Here is an 18,522-nt window from a genome sequence, read left to right as displayed (position 1 = left end):
GGGCTCAATATGCAGACCATAGATGACTTAAATTTCTTCTGCTTGATTTTGTGGAGGTTTTCAAGCATATCTAAGACAGTTTCAATACTTGCCAATTAAAAAGGATATACGGAAGGAAAAGGACTTTTTGGATTACTACATATTCTTTTTGGCCAGTAAATTGTCAGTCCCTTTGAAGGACTCATCTCCATCCTCCATTCACATTATTAATGTTAGTAGTATTAGCTTTACTAGTCATAGACCAGGGGAGCTTATGGGAATATGGTCTGTTGTCAGTCCATCTGTTATCATATGGGGTTTCACTGGGAGACTTCTTATTATGTCTATTTGTCCTAACTGCTACAACATGGTCAAATCAACAAAGGGATTTCATTGAAAGATTTCTTATCATGTCTGTTTCATCCTAAATGAAAATAATGACCCTCAGATCTCTTATCACTATTTCTCCAGAATGAATGGTCATATCAACATGGGGTTTTACTGAAATAATATTAATGTTGGCTAGTTGGTCATAAATGAAAATGGTGTCAATCTAACCTCCAAAAAGGCCAACACCATGGTCATGTTGAAAATCTTGTTGTCACCAAGATGACTAGATATATGTATTAGCACTGTGCTTTTGCCAAAAGACTTCTTATGATGTTGGTCCTTAATGGAAATGGAACCAATCTGACATTCAGTATGGTGGCCATCTTTAAATTCTTTTTACTGTTATTCCTCATATCAGCATGGGGTTTTCACAAGAAGACTGCTTGTGATGTTAGCCCAACATTCAAAATGGTGCCAATCTGATCATCTTGAAAATCATATCACTATTTCTCTTAAATGGAAAGTAATTTTGACATTGGATTTTCATCAGAAGAGTTCATTTGGTTCTAGCTGGTCCCAAACAGACCCCACATCTTGAAAATATTGCTGTCTCTACTCATTTTAGATGGATGGTCATATCAACATGAGGTTTTTGCCAAGAGACTTCTTATGATACCTAGTTCATTCCATATGAAAATGGTGCCAGTTGTACATCTAATATTTCTGCTATGACAACTGTCTTGAAAATCATGCTGTCACTTCTCACCAATAATGGATGGTCATATTGACATGGGGTTTTCACCAAATGACGTCTAATAATGTCTGCTTGATCTTAAAATGAAAAGGGTCCCAGTCTGTCTCCAATATGACCATCACAACAGCTAATTTGAAACTCTTGTTATTGCTGAAAAATATCAGACATATGCAGTTTAAGGAAGAAATGGTTTTATCTTGAAGTCCTGGAAAATCGTTTTGAACAGTTCAATTTCCCTTTGATGGACTTTTGTTATAATGACACTTTATAAAATATTCTCGGCATATTAGCTGAGTAATTAATGCCACTTTTTAGTTGATACTGATGAGGCTGCTTGAAGGAAGCAAATAAAACATAATCTAAAACTTTTTGTAAGGTTTAATTTCTATAATATAAAATAAAAATGTATTTAATCTTTACTAAGAAACAAACGTCTCATTATTCATGTCATCCTTTTACATCTACACATCTTGTATGATTGAATCTAAAGGCTTACTTAGGAAAGATCCATAAATTATGGATTTGGAAAAGAGTATCAAAGTAACCGAAAATACTAATATCATTTGTGTAAAATCTGAGTATTGCCTTGTCTGGGTTTTGTCTGGATCCAGGTTTCATATTAGAGTCAGTGGAGTTGGTTGGGAATTCTGATTAACTTTACAGAATAGCTTTTGATGCTTTAATTGCCCATAATTTACATATAAAAACGAATGCATGATAAAGCTTTGATTTTACATTAAAGCATAATTGGGAAAAAATATCTCAAAAAAATCGAAAACATAAAAAAATTGGAAAATCAGCCACTTAATAGGTCTTGACAGTCACTCAAGTTTAGAAAAGGAATATTCAGATACATGGCCATAGAAAACAACAGCAGGAAAGGTGACAATTACATTTATTGGACATCATATGGAAAGGAAATTTAAAATTGCTCACAGTGATAGTGGTGATTGCTGCCACCAGCAATTTAGAAAAGGCCATTACATTGAGTTGATAGATCTAGCAAAAGGTCACTGACCTCCATGAACTGTGGAACAACAGTTTCTGAAACATTTTAGTTGAATTTAATGTAGCTTTTCCTTCATCAGGCCACACTTATAATCTTTCAAATTTCATGGCTTCCATGTCAACAAAATTATTACGTGATTATTTCATTGCACCTTACTGAAACTTGCTCTAAGTTATGCAAAACTACTGACTGCTGTACTGAGTAGGTTTGTCAGGTTTATCAATCATCACAATGGCATTTTGTAGATGTTTCAAGAAGATACATATAAATTTCAAAATTTAATATTTTAAAATTGCTTTTATTTTGGGACAAACTTTTCCAAAGTCAAAATTGCAATGATCACATTTATACAAAGTCTAAGGAGTACTTTTCACTCATCCCATGATGTTAAGTGTGCACTGCTTTAAATTTTGCTGTAAATCATTATAGCAGTTAGAATTAATAAGTTATTTATTTTATGTGTGCTTGTAAGTTTTAAAAAATATAAAATTAGGAACAAGTAAAATTGCATGAATAGCAGCAAGTATGAAATGCATAAATCAAAATTTGATTATCTTTTTTTAAATTAAATTTTCTATGGCTATTGCCTTAAAATACTGTGAATTCATTATTTTTGTGTGAGTTACCAACTGTTTTAGATTTCAAGATTCCAACAAGCAATGATATGTCAGTTTGCACAGTAAAATTACCCTTCCATAACCAATTAGCATTTAGCACAGCCAAGAACACTGACACCCACAAACTTAATGAATTTGCTAATTTCTCCTTGTAATGCTTTTCATGGGAGTTATTAAAGTGACCTGTCTAATAATAATAATAATGAGGACTTTGTATAGCACCTAATCTTTCAAAGCTCTAAGTGCTTTACAACATTAGACAATACCTATTATATAAGATAAAAAACATATAATAATATTATTACAAAAACAAACACCATGAAATTAGAAAAACATTAAAAAATAAAAAACATGCTGAGAATATTTCAGGTAGGAAACATTATTAGGTCTTTAAGTTTGTTCTTGCAGTTGAAATAAGTGAGTTTTGAGAGCACTCTTGAATTGGATCACTGTGTCTTTGTGTGAGGAAACCTTATTCTGAGGTATATTCAGATCAGACTGTGTCCTGAAAGTGCTTTCAAACACAAAAATTAGAGCATTTAATAATGAAAACTATAATAGCATTATAATAACATAAAATCATAGTATAATAATGTAAAATCATGTGGTTATGATAACATAAAATCATGTTATAATAATTTAAATTTGCACTATAATAATGTAAAATTATGCTAAAACAACATCAAAATTACTGTTTTAATATTAGGTCTTACAATCCAAGAAAAAAAAATTTGTAATCATAAGATGATCACTGTTCGTGTTATGAGTAAATTCTCATCACCAGATACCAATACAGAGTAATAAGAGTTTTATTCAGTAAAAGTAATATATTATTCATTTATTATTTATTTATTTATTCATTTATTTATTAAGTCTATAAATAAATATTATATAACAATCTGTTATTAAAACAGATTCACAAACAAATGCCAGTAAATATAACTGTGGTTGTCTAATAATCAATCTCATCAAACTAATCCTATCAGAAGCCAATAAAAAAAATATGACAGGTGACACGTGCTGGTAATGTGATCTTGACTCTTGATTACTTCCATAGTGCATATGTTATTATGGCTTTGATTACTTTCTTCATATATTTCTATGCTAAATATGAAGTAAGAAAAAATAATATTAATTACCTTTTCATTTCAGATTAAGAAGTATTAATAAACAATAATAGATGCAGTAAGGATGAAATAATAATAACATATAAAGTTTAAACTGGTGCATATATATGTGTGTGTGTGTGTGTGTGTGTATATGTATGTGTGTGTGTGTGTGTGCTTGTGTGTGTGTATATATATATGTGTGTGTGTGTATGTGTATATATATATATACACACACACACATATATATATATTTCTATGCTAAATATGAAGTAAGAAAAAATAATATTAATTACATTTTCATTTCAGATTAAGAAGTATTAATAAACAATAATAGATGTAGTAAGGATGAAAAAATAATAACATATAAAGTTTAAACTGGTGTATATATATATATATATATATATATATATATATATATATATAAAGTTTGCAGTTGATTTCTTTAGAAGTAAAATCACCAGTAAATAATTTTGTAGTGTATTTTGAAAAACTTCTAGGAGCATGAGACATTGAGATATATGTAACGTCCACTCAAATTAAGACTCTCTATTTACAATTAATTGCACAACTGCAGATTGATTTTTGTCCTCTCAAGTTACACATTATATGTAACAATGTAAATGTTCTGTCTATGGTGATTTTTGATTTTATATTGTAGGAAGTAAATTTATTGTCATTTGAAAATACTGACATAAAAAAATGTCATATACGCATAATGCAGTACCAATATATATGCACACAGCATGTTCTGGGTAAGTGTGATTAATTTAATAAAACTTGTAAATCAAAGTCAATATGATACTATTTTATAATTTTTCATAACTTAATAGTTTATGGTTATAGGTTACTGCATTTGTATGGGAAAATATGAATGAGTTTTTCAGATGTAAATACTGCACGACCTTGGGAATGCAGTATATCCACCCAACAAAACGAGTTTATATTTTCCCATACAAATGCAGTAACCTTTTTATTATATGCTCATTTTCTTATTCTACCTAAGGCTTAATTATGTAAACAAAAATACACTACACGAAACAAAGTAACTGAATGTATGGTGTATTCCAAATTAAATACACAAGTGCAGATTCATCATTACACAACAACAACATTATTAATGCTCACTGAACTCTGCCCACATAAATTTGAACTTAGTCATGCATTAGACATAACTTTAGAAATTAAATGGCATTTTGGTCTACTTAAAATTGAAATTTGGAGTCATATTGTGAATGAATGTGCATTGCAGCAACTTTTCCATTTGATCTGGAATGAATAGATTTTGCTATTTTTGTTGTTTCCATGAAATTTCGTGATTATGGACTGGATTTATGTGCCAATTCTACATGAAGTACAATGGATTTCAACAGAGCAGCAGGTTGACATCTGCAAGTGTGTTTCTGTTCTGTCACTGAATGGTTGAAATCACAATGTGGGAAAACTATGAAGTCATTCAATTTCAACTATCAAAAAGATGCTATAGAATATAATGTTTACTTCATTTTGAGTGCAGTAAAGAGGATGTTATTGCTCTTGGAATATAGTCAAAATTACAGTACAATTTCAAAATGCATAATCAAGCTTGAGAACCCATGACATGGCTCGTAATTCAGATTTGCAGAACTAAGAAAGTACATTTTGAAGAAGGGGCCCCGAGTGGCCGAGTGGTCTAAAGCGCTCACCATTCCGGATCACTGCCATCTCACCTCTGTCTGCGTATATTCGAGTCCAAGGCTCGGCTAGCGTGGGTACGTGGGAAAGCCTGCCAGTAGCTTCTCGTGGGTCGGTGGTTCTTTCCTGGGTTTTCCAGGGTTCTTCCTCCACCAGTTATACTGGCTGCCATATATGGCCTATCTTGTGCTGAAAAATGGTGTTAAACCCTAGAACAACAACAACAACATTTTGAAGAAATTCAGGATGTAAAACTGTAAGTATATTTTTTGCCATTCTTGTTACCAGTTAAAGGAGACAGTTACATTATGCCTTGTAACTTACATGTTATTTGTAGGTACCCAGCAAGTTTATGAAATCTGGCATCTATCACCAAATCTGAAACAATGTATCAAAAATGTTAACATGGAATGTAGCAAAGCAGCTGGTATGTGGCAGTCCATGAAACATCTACTTTCGTTTATTCAGAAACAAATTTAATCAATCAAAATGTAAAGTGCCTGCTACACCAGTGTACATGATTTGTTTACAAAGTAGTTCCTAATACACCATTCAGCAGACGTGTCCTGAACTTGAGTGCAATATGAAGGTGTGCAATACCGTAAAATACTGAATAATTCTGACAATGTAAAGTTAACGGAGAAAAAAATGAGCATATAATAATACATACTGTAGTATCATCTGTGTTGTACATTAACTTCATGCCAAGGTAGTCATACTGTTATTCAGTGTATATATTGAATTACATTGATATATCATGATATTGTTCAGTGTATATATTGAATTACATTGATATATCATGATATTGTTCAGTGTATATATTGCATTACATTGATATATCATGATATTGTTCAGTGTATATATTGCATTACATTGATATATCATGATATTGTTCAGTGTATATATTGAATTACATTGATATATCATGATATTGTTCAGTGTATATATTGAATTACATTGATATATCATGATATTGTTCAGTGTATATATTGAATTACATTGATATATCATGATCTTGTTCAGTGTATATATTGAATTACTTTGATGTCATGATATTGTTCAGTGTATATATTGAATTACATTGATATATCATGATATTGTTCAGTGTATATATTGAATTACATTGATATATCATGATATTGTTCAGTGTATATATTGCATTACATCGATATATAATGTCAATGACTAATTTTCTGCCATTGATTCAATATGTCACTCCTCATTCAATGTGTAATTTCTTTCTATCGTCAAATGCATTGCTTAATTTTTAATTTATTATACATTTCAACGAGGTGAATCATATTCATAAAAGTAATGTCATTTCCATGGATACTTTACTTAAGGCAAGTAAAATCAACTCAGATTGAATCTTTTTTATTCCTAATTAGTTGCAGATTGCATTTGTCTCCTATAAAGTTACAGCTTATAATTAGCAGCATATATTTTCTATATCTATGATAAATTAGATTTCATATTTTAGGAAGTAAATGTGTGTGCTTATTCTTTATTTTAATGTAGTTAAATTCAGAATTGAATTTATATTTTATATATATTTCAATGAGACAAGTCATATTCTGCAAACATAATGTCATATCTGCAGACATGACTCATATACTTACTTTAGCTATACTGAAGAATGCCATTAAGCATCACTTTGTTAACAGATGTCAGTGTAGGAAGTGTAGCTCAGTCAGCCAATGAAACTGTTTGGCTTGCCATTTTACAGCACTGTAACACAAGTAGGTAAAGGTTAGGAACTGAGCAAAGTGCTTTGCTAAGGAACATACCACAGTAGCTGACTCAAGATGATTCAAGGGTAGGATTCAAACCCGCACTATTATAGTCACAATACAGAACACTAACCCATGAGACATTGTGACTTATGTTTATCATGACATCATTTCATCCTCATAATGTGTTACATCATTTCATTAGCCAACCTGATAAGTGTACAAAATTGGGACAATCTTGTTTTTTTATATATAAAACCAGACCCTTTGAATTTACAGATTTCTTGCAGTGCCATGTTAGAGTTCTGACTGAATAACACTACCTCATTGTACAAACTTGGTGCTGCATAGAATTTTAGCTGTTTTCCTTGAAGTAATGTGCCTGATTTATTGTGATATAACATTTATTGATATATATATATAGTGAAATAATGGGATAGGATTATTAATAATAATAATAATAATAATAATAATGAGGACTTTGTATAGCGCCTAATCTTTAGAAGCTCTAAGTGCTTTACAAAATTAGACAACACCTATAAGATAAAAAGCATATAATGATTTGATTACAAAAACAAACACCATGAAATTAGAAAACATTAAAAAAACATGCTGAGAATATTTAAGGTAGGAAACATTATTAGGTCTTTAAGTTTGTTCTTGCAGTCGAAATAAGTGAGTTTTGAGAGCCCTCTTGACTGTGATCACTGTGTCTTTGTGTCTCAATTCAGTGGGCAATTCATTCCACGTTGTTGGGCCCTGGTATGCAAAAGAACGCTGTCCATATGACTTTGTTTTCATAGTGGGAATAATGAGTATGTGATTGTCAGAAGAGGAGTGTAAGTATCTTGCTGGTGTGTATACATTGGTGAGGTTGGATAGGTATGTTGGACTAGAGTCCGACAGTGAAACGTAGCACAGAGAACAAATTTTATGTTTGATTCTGGATCGAATGGATAGCCAGTGTAGGGTACAGAACAGCAGGGAGGTGTGCTCTGATCGTGGTACTCTAAGTATGATCCAAGCAGCTGTGTTTTGAACTTTTTGAAGTTTCTGGAGCAGATATTGAGATGAACCAGACAAAATTGAGTTACAATAGTCCAGTCTTGAAAGTACTAATGAACACACAAGTGTTTAGTGGCATCAACTGAAAGATATTTGCGAACTGAGCTGATGCATCTTAGCTCAAGATATGCAACCTTGCATATGTTCATGACATGTTGGTGCAATGTGAGAATACTGTCCAGAGTAACACCTAGGTTTTGTACTGATTGTGTGAATTTAATGTTGGTGTTGCTGATATTTATTGTTTGAGGTAAAGGATGTGAATGAGAAAGACTTTGTGTTGTGATCAGAATGGCCTCAGTTTTATCATCATTCATCTGCAGCTTGTTACATGTCATCCATGATTTCACATCAGAAATGCACCTCTCTATACCTTGGATGGTAGCATCAACTTCAGTTGGGCGGCTAGATTTGTATATTTGGGTGTCATCAGCGTACAATTGGTGAGACACTGGATGATGATCTATGACACTTGAGAGTGACTGAGTGTACAGAATGAACAGAACAGGTCCAAGAACAGACCCCTGTGGAACACCACAACATAGATCAACTGGGCTGGAGTGTATTCCATTTGCAGACACAATTTGTGTCCTGTTGACCAAGTAGGACTTGAACCACAGTAAGGCTGTATCATGAATGCCAAATGCATGCTGGAGACGGTGAAGTAATATATCATGGTCTATTGTGTCAAATGCTGCAGACAAATCAAGGAGGGTGAGGACTGTAGTCTTTCAGCTATCCAACGCAGAGAGAATGTCATTAACTACTTTTAGAAGAGTAGTTTCAGTACTGTGGCAAGGGCGATATGCAGACTGTACATTGCTAAAAAGACTGTTTGAATTCAGATGAGATACAAGCTGGGATAGAACAACCTTTTCTAAGATTTTTTTTATATGAATGGGGGATTAGAAACTGGGTGGTAATTCTTATCATTATGGTCTAGTGTTGGTTTCTTCAGCAGAGGCTTTACAATGGCAGTTTTGAAAAATGATGGGTATTCCCTGGATGAGAGAGAGGTATTAATAACATCAGTTAGTGAAGGCAATACTGGATCTAAGCACTCAGGCAGCAGTGATATTGGAATTGGATCAAGTTCACATGACTTTGGTGCACTCTTCATCAGGATTGTACATAAGAAATCCATAGAGACAGGTTCAAATGCTGCTAATGGTTGCCACTCAAATTCTGTATCCCAACTGTATGGTGATGATGAGCCAATTGAAATTGTGGTGTCATGCTGATCTCTAATGGTTTGTACTTTGTTACGGAAGAAATTTGCTAACATGTCCGGAAGGTCGACTGGAGAGAAGGTAGTTGGAAGTGGTGTAGATTTGTTCCTTGACATTAGCTTGTTAGTAATCTCGAAGAACTCTTTGCAGCTGGGACTTTCCATGATCTTAGTAGTGTAGTGGGCTGATTTCGCTGCATGGACTATATTTGTGACATTCTTCTTAATGGCTTCATAGATTTGCTTATGAATAGTGAGTCTGGCGGAAAGCCAAAGCCTCTCAGCTTTATGGCAGTCTCTTTTAGCAGTGCGAAGCTGGTCCCTAACACTGCTATACCATTGAGAACACTTTTGAATTGATACTCTGTACTTGGTAGCTGGAGCATGTTTGTCAAGCAATGAACATAGGCAGTTATCGAGTTGTTCTGCTGTAGGAGGTAAACAAGTTGTTAGGTTAGCTTGGATGTCACGCATTAGTTTGGTTCTATTTATCATACAGAGGTTTATGTTAGTAGAAGATAAAGGTGGAGGGTTAGGGGCTGATATGTCAAGATGGCATATAGTGCAGATGTGATCTGATGCAAGGTCATGGGATACCAGGGAGGACTGTAGAATGTTATCATCAGGTCTATGAAGAATCCAGTCTAAAATGTGACCATGTTTATGGGTGGGTTGGTTAACTGACTGTTTGAGGTTGAAAACATTAATGGAATCTATGAGTTTTGATGTATTTGGGTTTCCGGGACAGTCAAAGTGAAAGTTGAAATCTCCAAGAATAATCAGGTCGCCACCTATCAAATTTCCATAGTCCAGGGAATTCAGAACCTGCTCCAAAAAGAGAGAGTCAGCCAGCTTGTTTTTTCTACAAGGAGGAGGGTGGTATAGGCAGAAAAAATGGACTGACCTTTGCTCCAGTGTGAGTGTGGTTTGGACTAGTTCAAATGATGTGTGGTCAAAATTGAATGTTGTGGTGTCATTAAGACGTTTGATCATGGAGTTCTTTGTGATGACAGCAATTCCACCTCCGCGAGAGTTATGGGGGAATGACTTAGAGTAAATGATTGTATAGAATAACAAACAAATAGCTTAGGGCATAAGGCTTTTACTGCATATGTTCATGAACTTTCATTTTGCAGGGAAATTGAACTCATGCTTTTAATTTGCAATTTTGATTATCAGTTTACTATGTGAAGTTTGCTATACCATATATACTTATAAGTCATCCAAATGTAAACAACATAGACTCTGATATACTGTCACATAATGTGACAGCAAATCAGGATCTATTTTACTTTTTCAAATGATTACTCCTCAGAAACTGCAAAGACGCAGATCTGCTGGTGCATTATGTGATGGCAGATCTGGGATTTGCAGTTGGACACAACTTATAAGTGTGTATATATGGGTACATAGAATCTTGATGTAATTTACTTCCAGCTGCACCAATATGGGTAAATGAACCAGTGAATGCAGAAGTGGGAAGTGGAGAGAGTGCATCATTTATTTGTATTGCCAAAGGGGTTCCTCATCCTGAACACACTTGGTACATCAATGGTGTTCGATTGAATGGTGAGTGTTCATGAGTACTTTTGGCGCATCAGTGGGGGTACGTCAATGGTGTTTGATTGCAGGGTGAGTATTAATGAATACTTTTGGTACATAAATGGTGTTTGATGGCAGGGTGAGTATTAATGAATACTTTTGGTACATAAATGGTGTTTGATTGCAGCGTGAGTATTCATGAGTACATTTGGTATGTCAGTGGTGTTTTTATTGCAGGGTGAATGTTAATGAATACTTTTGGTACATCAGTGGTGTTCAGTTGCAGGGTGAGCATTCATGAGTACATTTGGCAGATCAGTGGTGTTCTTTGTAAGTGTTTATCACTATTCCCACTTACAATTTGACTTAATTTATTGACTTACTAAATAATAACAACAAATATGAAAATATGATTGTTTGAATCAAATCTGGATATTTGCTTTGTCCAGGTTTGGTTTACATCCTGGTTTTCATGTTAGGTTCACTGGAACTGGATCAGAAAACCAGATTTACTTTATTGGAGTATTTCTGACACCTTAATCTATCAAGAGTTTTCATGCAAAACACCTACATGATCAAACTTTTTATTACAGCATAATCTTGAAGTGTTGTCTAACAGACAAAAATGCATTGACAACAAAATGGATAATCAGTCTCTTATAAAGTTAAACCAATCAGTACAGAAGTATAAAAAGAACAATTTAGATTTTTGGAGAAAAATCCCAGGAAAAGTGACAATTTTTCCAGGTACATTTATTGGACAGCATATTGCGTCAATATGAGTATTCCTTTCAGCAGGAAAGACGATTACCACGTGCATGTGAAATTACTATTTAGAAGAAAAAAAACAACCAAAAATACAGGGATTATGCCAGTATGAGAGCTTTAATAAGAAACCATTGACTTCCATCGGCTTTGCAGTTTCTGATTTTGACTGAACATCATTAAGGTGTTAAGAGTACATGATGGAGTTTCTTTTTAAATGTAATGTTGTCTTTGCTCCATCTAATCACACTTTAGAACTTTTTAAATGTAATGTTGTCTTTGCTCCATCCAATCACACTTTAGAACTTTTTAAATGTAATGTTGCCTTTACTCCATCCAATCACACTTTAGAACTTTTTAAATGTAATGTTGTCTTTGCTCCGTCCAGTCACACTTTAGAACTTTTTAAATGTAATGTTGTCTTTGCTCCATCCAATCACACTTTAGAACTTTTTAAATGTAATGTTGCCTTTGCTCGTCCAGTCACACTTTAGAACTTTTTAAATGTAATGTTGTCTTTGCTCCATCCAATCACACTTTAGAACTTTTTAAATGTAATGTTGCCTTTACTCCATCCAATCACACTTTAGAACTTTTTAAATGTAATGTTGTCTTTGTTCCATCCAATCACACTTTAGAACTTTTTAAATGTAATGTTGCCTTTACTCCATCCAATCACACTTTAGAACTTTTTAAATGTAATGTTGTCTTTGCTCCATCCAATCACACTTTAGAACTTTTTAAATGTAATGTTGTCTTTGCTCCATCCAATCACACTTTAGAACTTTTTAAATGTAATGTTGCCTTTACTCCATCCAATCACACTTTAGAACTTTTTAAATGTAATGTTGTCTTTGCTCCGTCCAGTCACACTTTAGAACTTTTTAAATGTAATGTTGTCCTTGCTCCATCTAATCACACTTTAGAACTTTTTAAATGTAATGTTGTCTTTGCTCCATCCAATCACACTTTAGAACTTTTTAAATGTAATGTTGCCTTTACTCCATCCAATCACACTTTAGAACTTTTTAAATGTAATGTTGTCTTTGCTCGTCCAGTCACACTTTAGAACTTTTTAAATGTAATGTTGTCTTTGCTCCATCCAATCACACTTTAGAACTTTTTAAATGTAATGTTGCCTTTACTCCATCCAATCACACTTTAGAACTTTTTAAATGTAATGTTGTCTTTGCTCCGTCCAGTCACACTTTAGAACTTTTTAAATGTAATGTTGTCCTTGCTCCATCTAATCACACTTTAAAACTTTTTAAATGTAATGTTGTCTTTGCTCCATCCAATCAAACTTTAGAACTTTTTAAATGTAATGTTGTCTTTGCTCCATCTAATCACACTTTAGAACTTTTTAAATGTAATGTTGTCTTTGCTCCATCCAATCACACTTTAGAACTTTTTAAATGTAATGTTGCCTTTGCTCCGTCCAATCACACTTTAGAACTTTATTGTTATCCAATACACAATGGCAGTGGATGATATTTTGTTACACCTTGACTGAAAATTGGTCTTACTTCAGACAAAAAATATTGACTGCCTTACTTGGAAGGTCTTGTTATGGTTGGCAGTTCTAAATATTCCATCATATGCTGAACAACACTATTGTCTGTTCATCTTTCTGTCTTTACATCCATCAATCCAGTAACACTGGCTTCTCGGAGATGGAAAAACATCTCTAAATTTCAGCAACATTTCGCAGAATACTTTGCTGACAGTTGCACTCTGAATGATGATCCCTTTTCAGTGATCCTTTGCATTTGCAGCTTCATGGTGATTTAATGTTTTAAGTAATACAAATATTCAAAGTTAAGAAAACATGCTGTCACAGGTTCCTTTTCAGGACTATATGTGCTATGAATATTATTAATCTTAGTGTTAGATACAGTACATACTTTAGGCAAAGAATTCTAATTTTGTCATTGGTAAACTCAGCATGGAAGATAATCCAGAACAAGTTTCCTAATTCCATCATAGGCAAGGAAATATGGATATGGTAGGACCAAAACTATTGGAGAGACACAATTACTCTCAAAGAATTGTTTGGTCTTGGTGAATACGTAATCCTAATGACATGAACCATTATTTCACAATATCTTTATCTCTCCCCCCCCCCTTCAATGGGATGTACTATATTAATGTATGACCATGGTAATCAAGGAAAGGTAATCAGTGCACTTTTAATGCTTATGAATATGTTATAATGAATTCATCCATTGTCATTTTAACTTAGGTGTGATAGAGATTCATTATTCAGACATACTTGCTTCAGATTCAAAGGTAATGACTTGCAATCTTAAGTTGGATAGTTTGAGAACAAGTCAAATAAAAATCACTTCTGATAGGTACTGCAAGAAAAATCTAGGACCAGATAAAAGATTGCAGTTTACATTTAAAAACCTATGTATATTTTATGGTTCTATTTTTGTTTTGAATATATTAAGCTTTGACTTTTTTACAGGAATGAAAAAAATTAACACTGTTCTTTCCTTTTTTGCAGCTGTGACAGATACAAGAATATTTGGCAATCAACGTTTCCAGAAATCAAATAATAACATAACCTTTATGAATCTGACACCAGATTATCACATGAACATACAGTGTAATGTCAGCAACAGACATGGCTCTCTATTTGCAGATGTCTACTTAAATGTATTGGGTAGGCTGTTTATCTTGCTTCTAATGTTATTATTTTATGCTAGAGAGAGAGAGAGAGAGAGAGAGAGAGATTCCTACAGGCCATTGTAGCCTTGCATATTGTCAAGATGGTGTCTGATGATGCCTCATTGATTGGCATCATGAATGTATTTTTTTTTTTCATAACAAGACATTAATACCTGAAAAATTACATTCTGGATTTTTCTGCATCTTGTCATTTTTCAGTGCCAAATTTTGTCAATCTTTGCAATAAATATATCATGCAAGTTGTGTCCCTTGCTTTAATTAAGACAAAATACCAGTTTCCACTCCCTCAATATTATTCATATCCAAAATGAAATCATACAAAGACGCAGAGGTGGGTTGTATGTGAATCCATAGATTGGGAAATCATATCAGTGGATTTAAAGTTATTGGACTTCATTCAGAAGTGAGAGAGATCATGAAATAAGTCAAGCTGGCATAGGTTTGAAGCAAACAAATTGTGCATACAAACAACCTCACTTAACAAGTGAATTTTAATGATTTTATAAGTTGACCAATATTTAGAATAATTGGTTGATCTATGGTCCATAATCAATCCATTTATAATCAACATGTTTAATGCCTTTCTATACACACAGTTGCAGGCATCAAAGGTTTTGTCTCTTACTTTATATATTGGCATGTATTTCAAGTTCCCTTCTTACCTAACAGAATGTGGAAGCTGTGGTGGCTAAGTAGTGTAGGTAATGGGGGTTCTGACTCACCTAGCTCCCATGGATCTATACTACTATGGGGTTCTTGGTTCTGGCTTACTTTTGTGATCGATGATGAGGGTTCTGGTTCACTATGTTTTTTTTGTTGCTTTGTCCATGTGTGAGTGTGAATGCCATCTCATGAGAAGAGGTGGTCTACCACTGTCCCTGAATGATGGTGTATCTGGACCACATTTTTTGTGTGCATCGTGATGTATTAGTGATGTGTTTGTTGTATAGCAAAGATGTCTCTTCCATGTTATCTAGTGGTGAGGTTTGCAGTCCGATAGTGAAATTAAAGTGAAGAGGAGTCCAAGGAGTGGTTGAAGTATGTGGATGAGGCTATAGTGTATGCGTGTAAGGATCAGAGTTATGTTCCTGAGATGATGTATTGTGAGGAGAGAAATGACGAGTACAAAAATGAGGAGTGGGTGAGGCACAGTCATAGTCATCAGCATCCAGTACAGTGGTATAATCAGCAGATTTAACATAAAGAATAAGTTAAAATGTTTTAGTTTGTCATTGCCACAGCGAGATCTGAGTTCAACTTATTGGCTGAATAGAGTGACTTGAGTACAGTTGGTGGACTGTGAAATTTATAAAATTTGAGTATGTGTTCAAGCATATATTTGAGAGGATGGGTCTTCCCAAGCATGCGGCAAAATGTAAGATGGCCTCTGGGAACAGCATAGGTGAGGAGTATGATAAGATTATTTCAGAGGCCTTGACATTTTATGAGACAATGGCATCAAAGATGCTGTGGGACTCCACAAGCTGCATTGTTTGTTCAGGATAACCAAACCATTTGATGAGAGATTCTTTTACCTTTGTTGGAGATGATATTTTTGACTCTGAACAGGTCTTGCTTGTTTTTTTGTAATTCCTGCTAGTAAAAGGATCCTTGGATGGACTCTTCTAAGGAATCTAAACATGTACAGGACTGGGATGGTTTTTTAATGGTATTGGTGACAAAGACTTCTTTGGTCCAGTTAGGGATGTATTCCTTTTGAAGGTGTTTTTTTTATTACTGATTCTGACATGGTCACCTACTTTGAATTTGGATCTAAAAAATAAAGCATTTGCTGATTGTATTGTGTGTGCTTTACAAGTCAATATTGTTTTATTTAAGGTAGTCTGAGATGGTTTTGCTATAAAATTCACTACCATTATTTGCCCATAGTTTATTGGGCTTTTGTACACCTACAACACTATCAAATGCTTAAGCGCTAGAATTTCCTGTTTTGTTTTTCAGAGGAACTACTTATGTGTATTTGCTGAACACATCAATAACCTTCATGAGATATTTGAAATTATCATTGTTTGTGCTGTAATCTCTCATGTTGAAGAGATCTGCCAACCATATATCATTGGCCATGACTGCGATGACTCAGCATCATGAAAAATGCTTTCTTGTTGGTTTATGCAATTCTTCTGCCAGAAACATCAGTTCCAAAAGATCTTCTGCTGACTTTTTACTTGAGGTTGGTGATGTTCATGTCCTGGTACTTGACATACTTGTACTTGGTCGTCGAGTCATTTGACACCAACTTGCTGGTCTAATTGAAGACATGATTGGCAACCAGTGTGGGTTGATGTCGCTGAGCTAATTCAAGGAATATTATGATAAAAAGTATGTCATGGATTATTATATTTAGTGATATATAGAAAATGTCTGACTATAGCAACTATGCTTTTAACACTAACGAGGAATTTGTCACCAATGTGATCTATTGCACAATCCAAAAGTGCTCAATAAAGACATCAAAATGATGTTCAAAATAACATTCCTGTGATACTCTAACTGGCGCTGATGAAAACACAGGGAGTGAGAACAACCTGGTGATTTTTCCAGAAATAGCATTGTTAAGATCTTTTACAACGAGGATCTGATCAGACAGCACTGCATACTGTTTATTAGTGAAAAATATCTTAAAAAGCTCTTAAAATTATCATTGTCTTAAAATAGAGCAATGGCTGATGCAGTCAACAGAGTTAACCATGGGCCAGTTGATGACACCCAGTATCTCACATCATCATTGAAAATCACAAAGATCTCATGGATGCCATCGTGAATGCATTCCATCTCAACTTAGACATTGGCATGGCACTTGCACTCATTAAGGTGGTCAAGATATGCAATGATCTCATGCTGTTAACAGTGGTACAGCAGAAGGAACTCTATGACAATGGCATGCTCCGCATCATCTATGATAAAGATCTGATTTTCAAGCACTGCATATCTTGCATGCCTCAAGAAGAACTCATTAAAATGATACAGGGACAATAAAGCATTTGTCTCTATCTTCTCCACTTTTTTATCTCGTCTCTTTTTGTTTGCTATCCATCAGGTCTTATCTCTAAATTGCACACATTGATCGAATGAGTCAGATGAGCCATACAGGCGATGCTAAGAAGCACTGCATGTCATAAACTCGTCAATGAGTACAAAGTGCTGTCGGAATGAGAAATCATTACCACGCAGCAGTACATGAAGCAAATGTGAGACAAGTACAAAGCACTTACTGGAAAAATTGCTAAACCCTCAGAAACTCTTTCTACTTCAGCACAAGATCATGAATCAATTGAGGTGATTTCACGTCGATGAAAAACTACCAAATCAATAAACAAGCCATTCATCAGCAACGCTAATTCAGTCATCAATGATGACCGCAGCAAAGTTTCCTCCATGGAGACAGTCTGAAAAAGCATATGGATTAATAAGCATAAGGATTAATAAGAATAAGGATTAATGCATAAGGATTAATAAGCATAAGGATTAAAAAGCATATGGATTAATAAGCATAAGGATTAATAAGAATAAGGATTAATAAGCATAAGGATTAAAAAGCATATGGATTAATAAGCATAAGGATTAATAAGAATAAGGATTAATAAGCATAAGGATTAAAAAGCATATGGATTAATAAGCATAAGGATTCATTTATGATAATCAGCACATGCTTCAACAAGCAGTTGATAAAAAAAATGTATATAGCGCATTCTTAAACCTACCGTTAATGTAGAACTATGAATACACATGGCCATGAAACTTGGAGTAACTCTGAATGTTCATTTTGTGCAAGAAAGAAAAAGAGTATTGATGCATGCATCAAATCAAAATTGCTGATTGTTTATTGCCGTGATGATTATAGCATCATCATTGACATGGCATGGTCGTTTATCCAATGTCGCATTGAAGATTATCAGGAGTCAGAGTCAGGATCAGCATGGGTATTTGCCAGAGTCAATTCTGTCTCATTTCAAACTTCCAAATTCACACTGATGCATGGAAGTAAATACGTGCCACTTCCAAAACAGA

The 18,522-nt window shown here is 34.1% G+C and overlaps 1 protein-coding gene across 4 annotated transcripts in view; it reads left to right on the top strand.

Moving 5' to 3' along the window:
• The window catches only part of LOC149807080 (neuroglian-like), a 94,672-nt gene that overhangs the window by 57,423 nt on the left and 18,727 nt on the right, over nucleotides 1-18,522 (top strand). For all 4 annotated transcript variants that reach the window (XM_089961634.1, XM_089961643.1, XM_089961619.1 and 1 more), the window contains 2 exons: nucleotides 10,930-11,061; nucleotides 14,309-14,467. In XM_089961634.1, coding sequence (XP_089817760.1) covers nucleotides 10,930-11,061; nucleotides 14,309-14,467 — 291 coding nt within the window. The remainder of the gene's footprint in view (nucleotides 1-10,929; nucleotides 11,062-14,308; nucleotides 14,468-18,522) is intronic.

The sequence above is a fragment of the Sinohyriopsis cumingii genome, chromosome 1 (assembly GCF_028554795.1).
Source record: "Sinohyriopsis cumingii isolate HCF-2022 chromosome 1, ASM2855479v2, whole genome shotgun sequence".
NCBI lineage: Eukaryota > Metazoa > Mollusca > Bivalvia > Unionida > Unionidae > Sinohyriopsis > Sinohyriopsis cumingii.
This window is presented reverse-complemented; position numbering and strand designations above follow the sequence as displayed.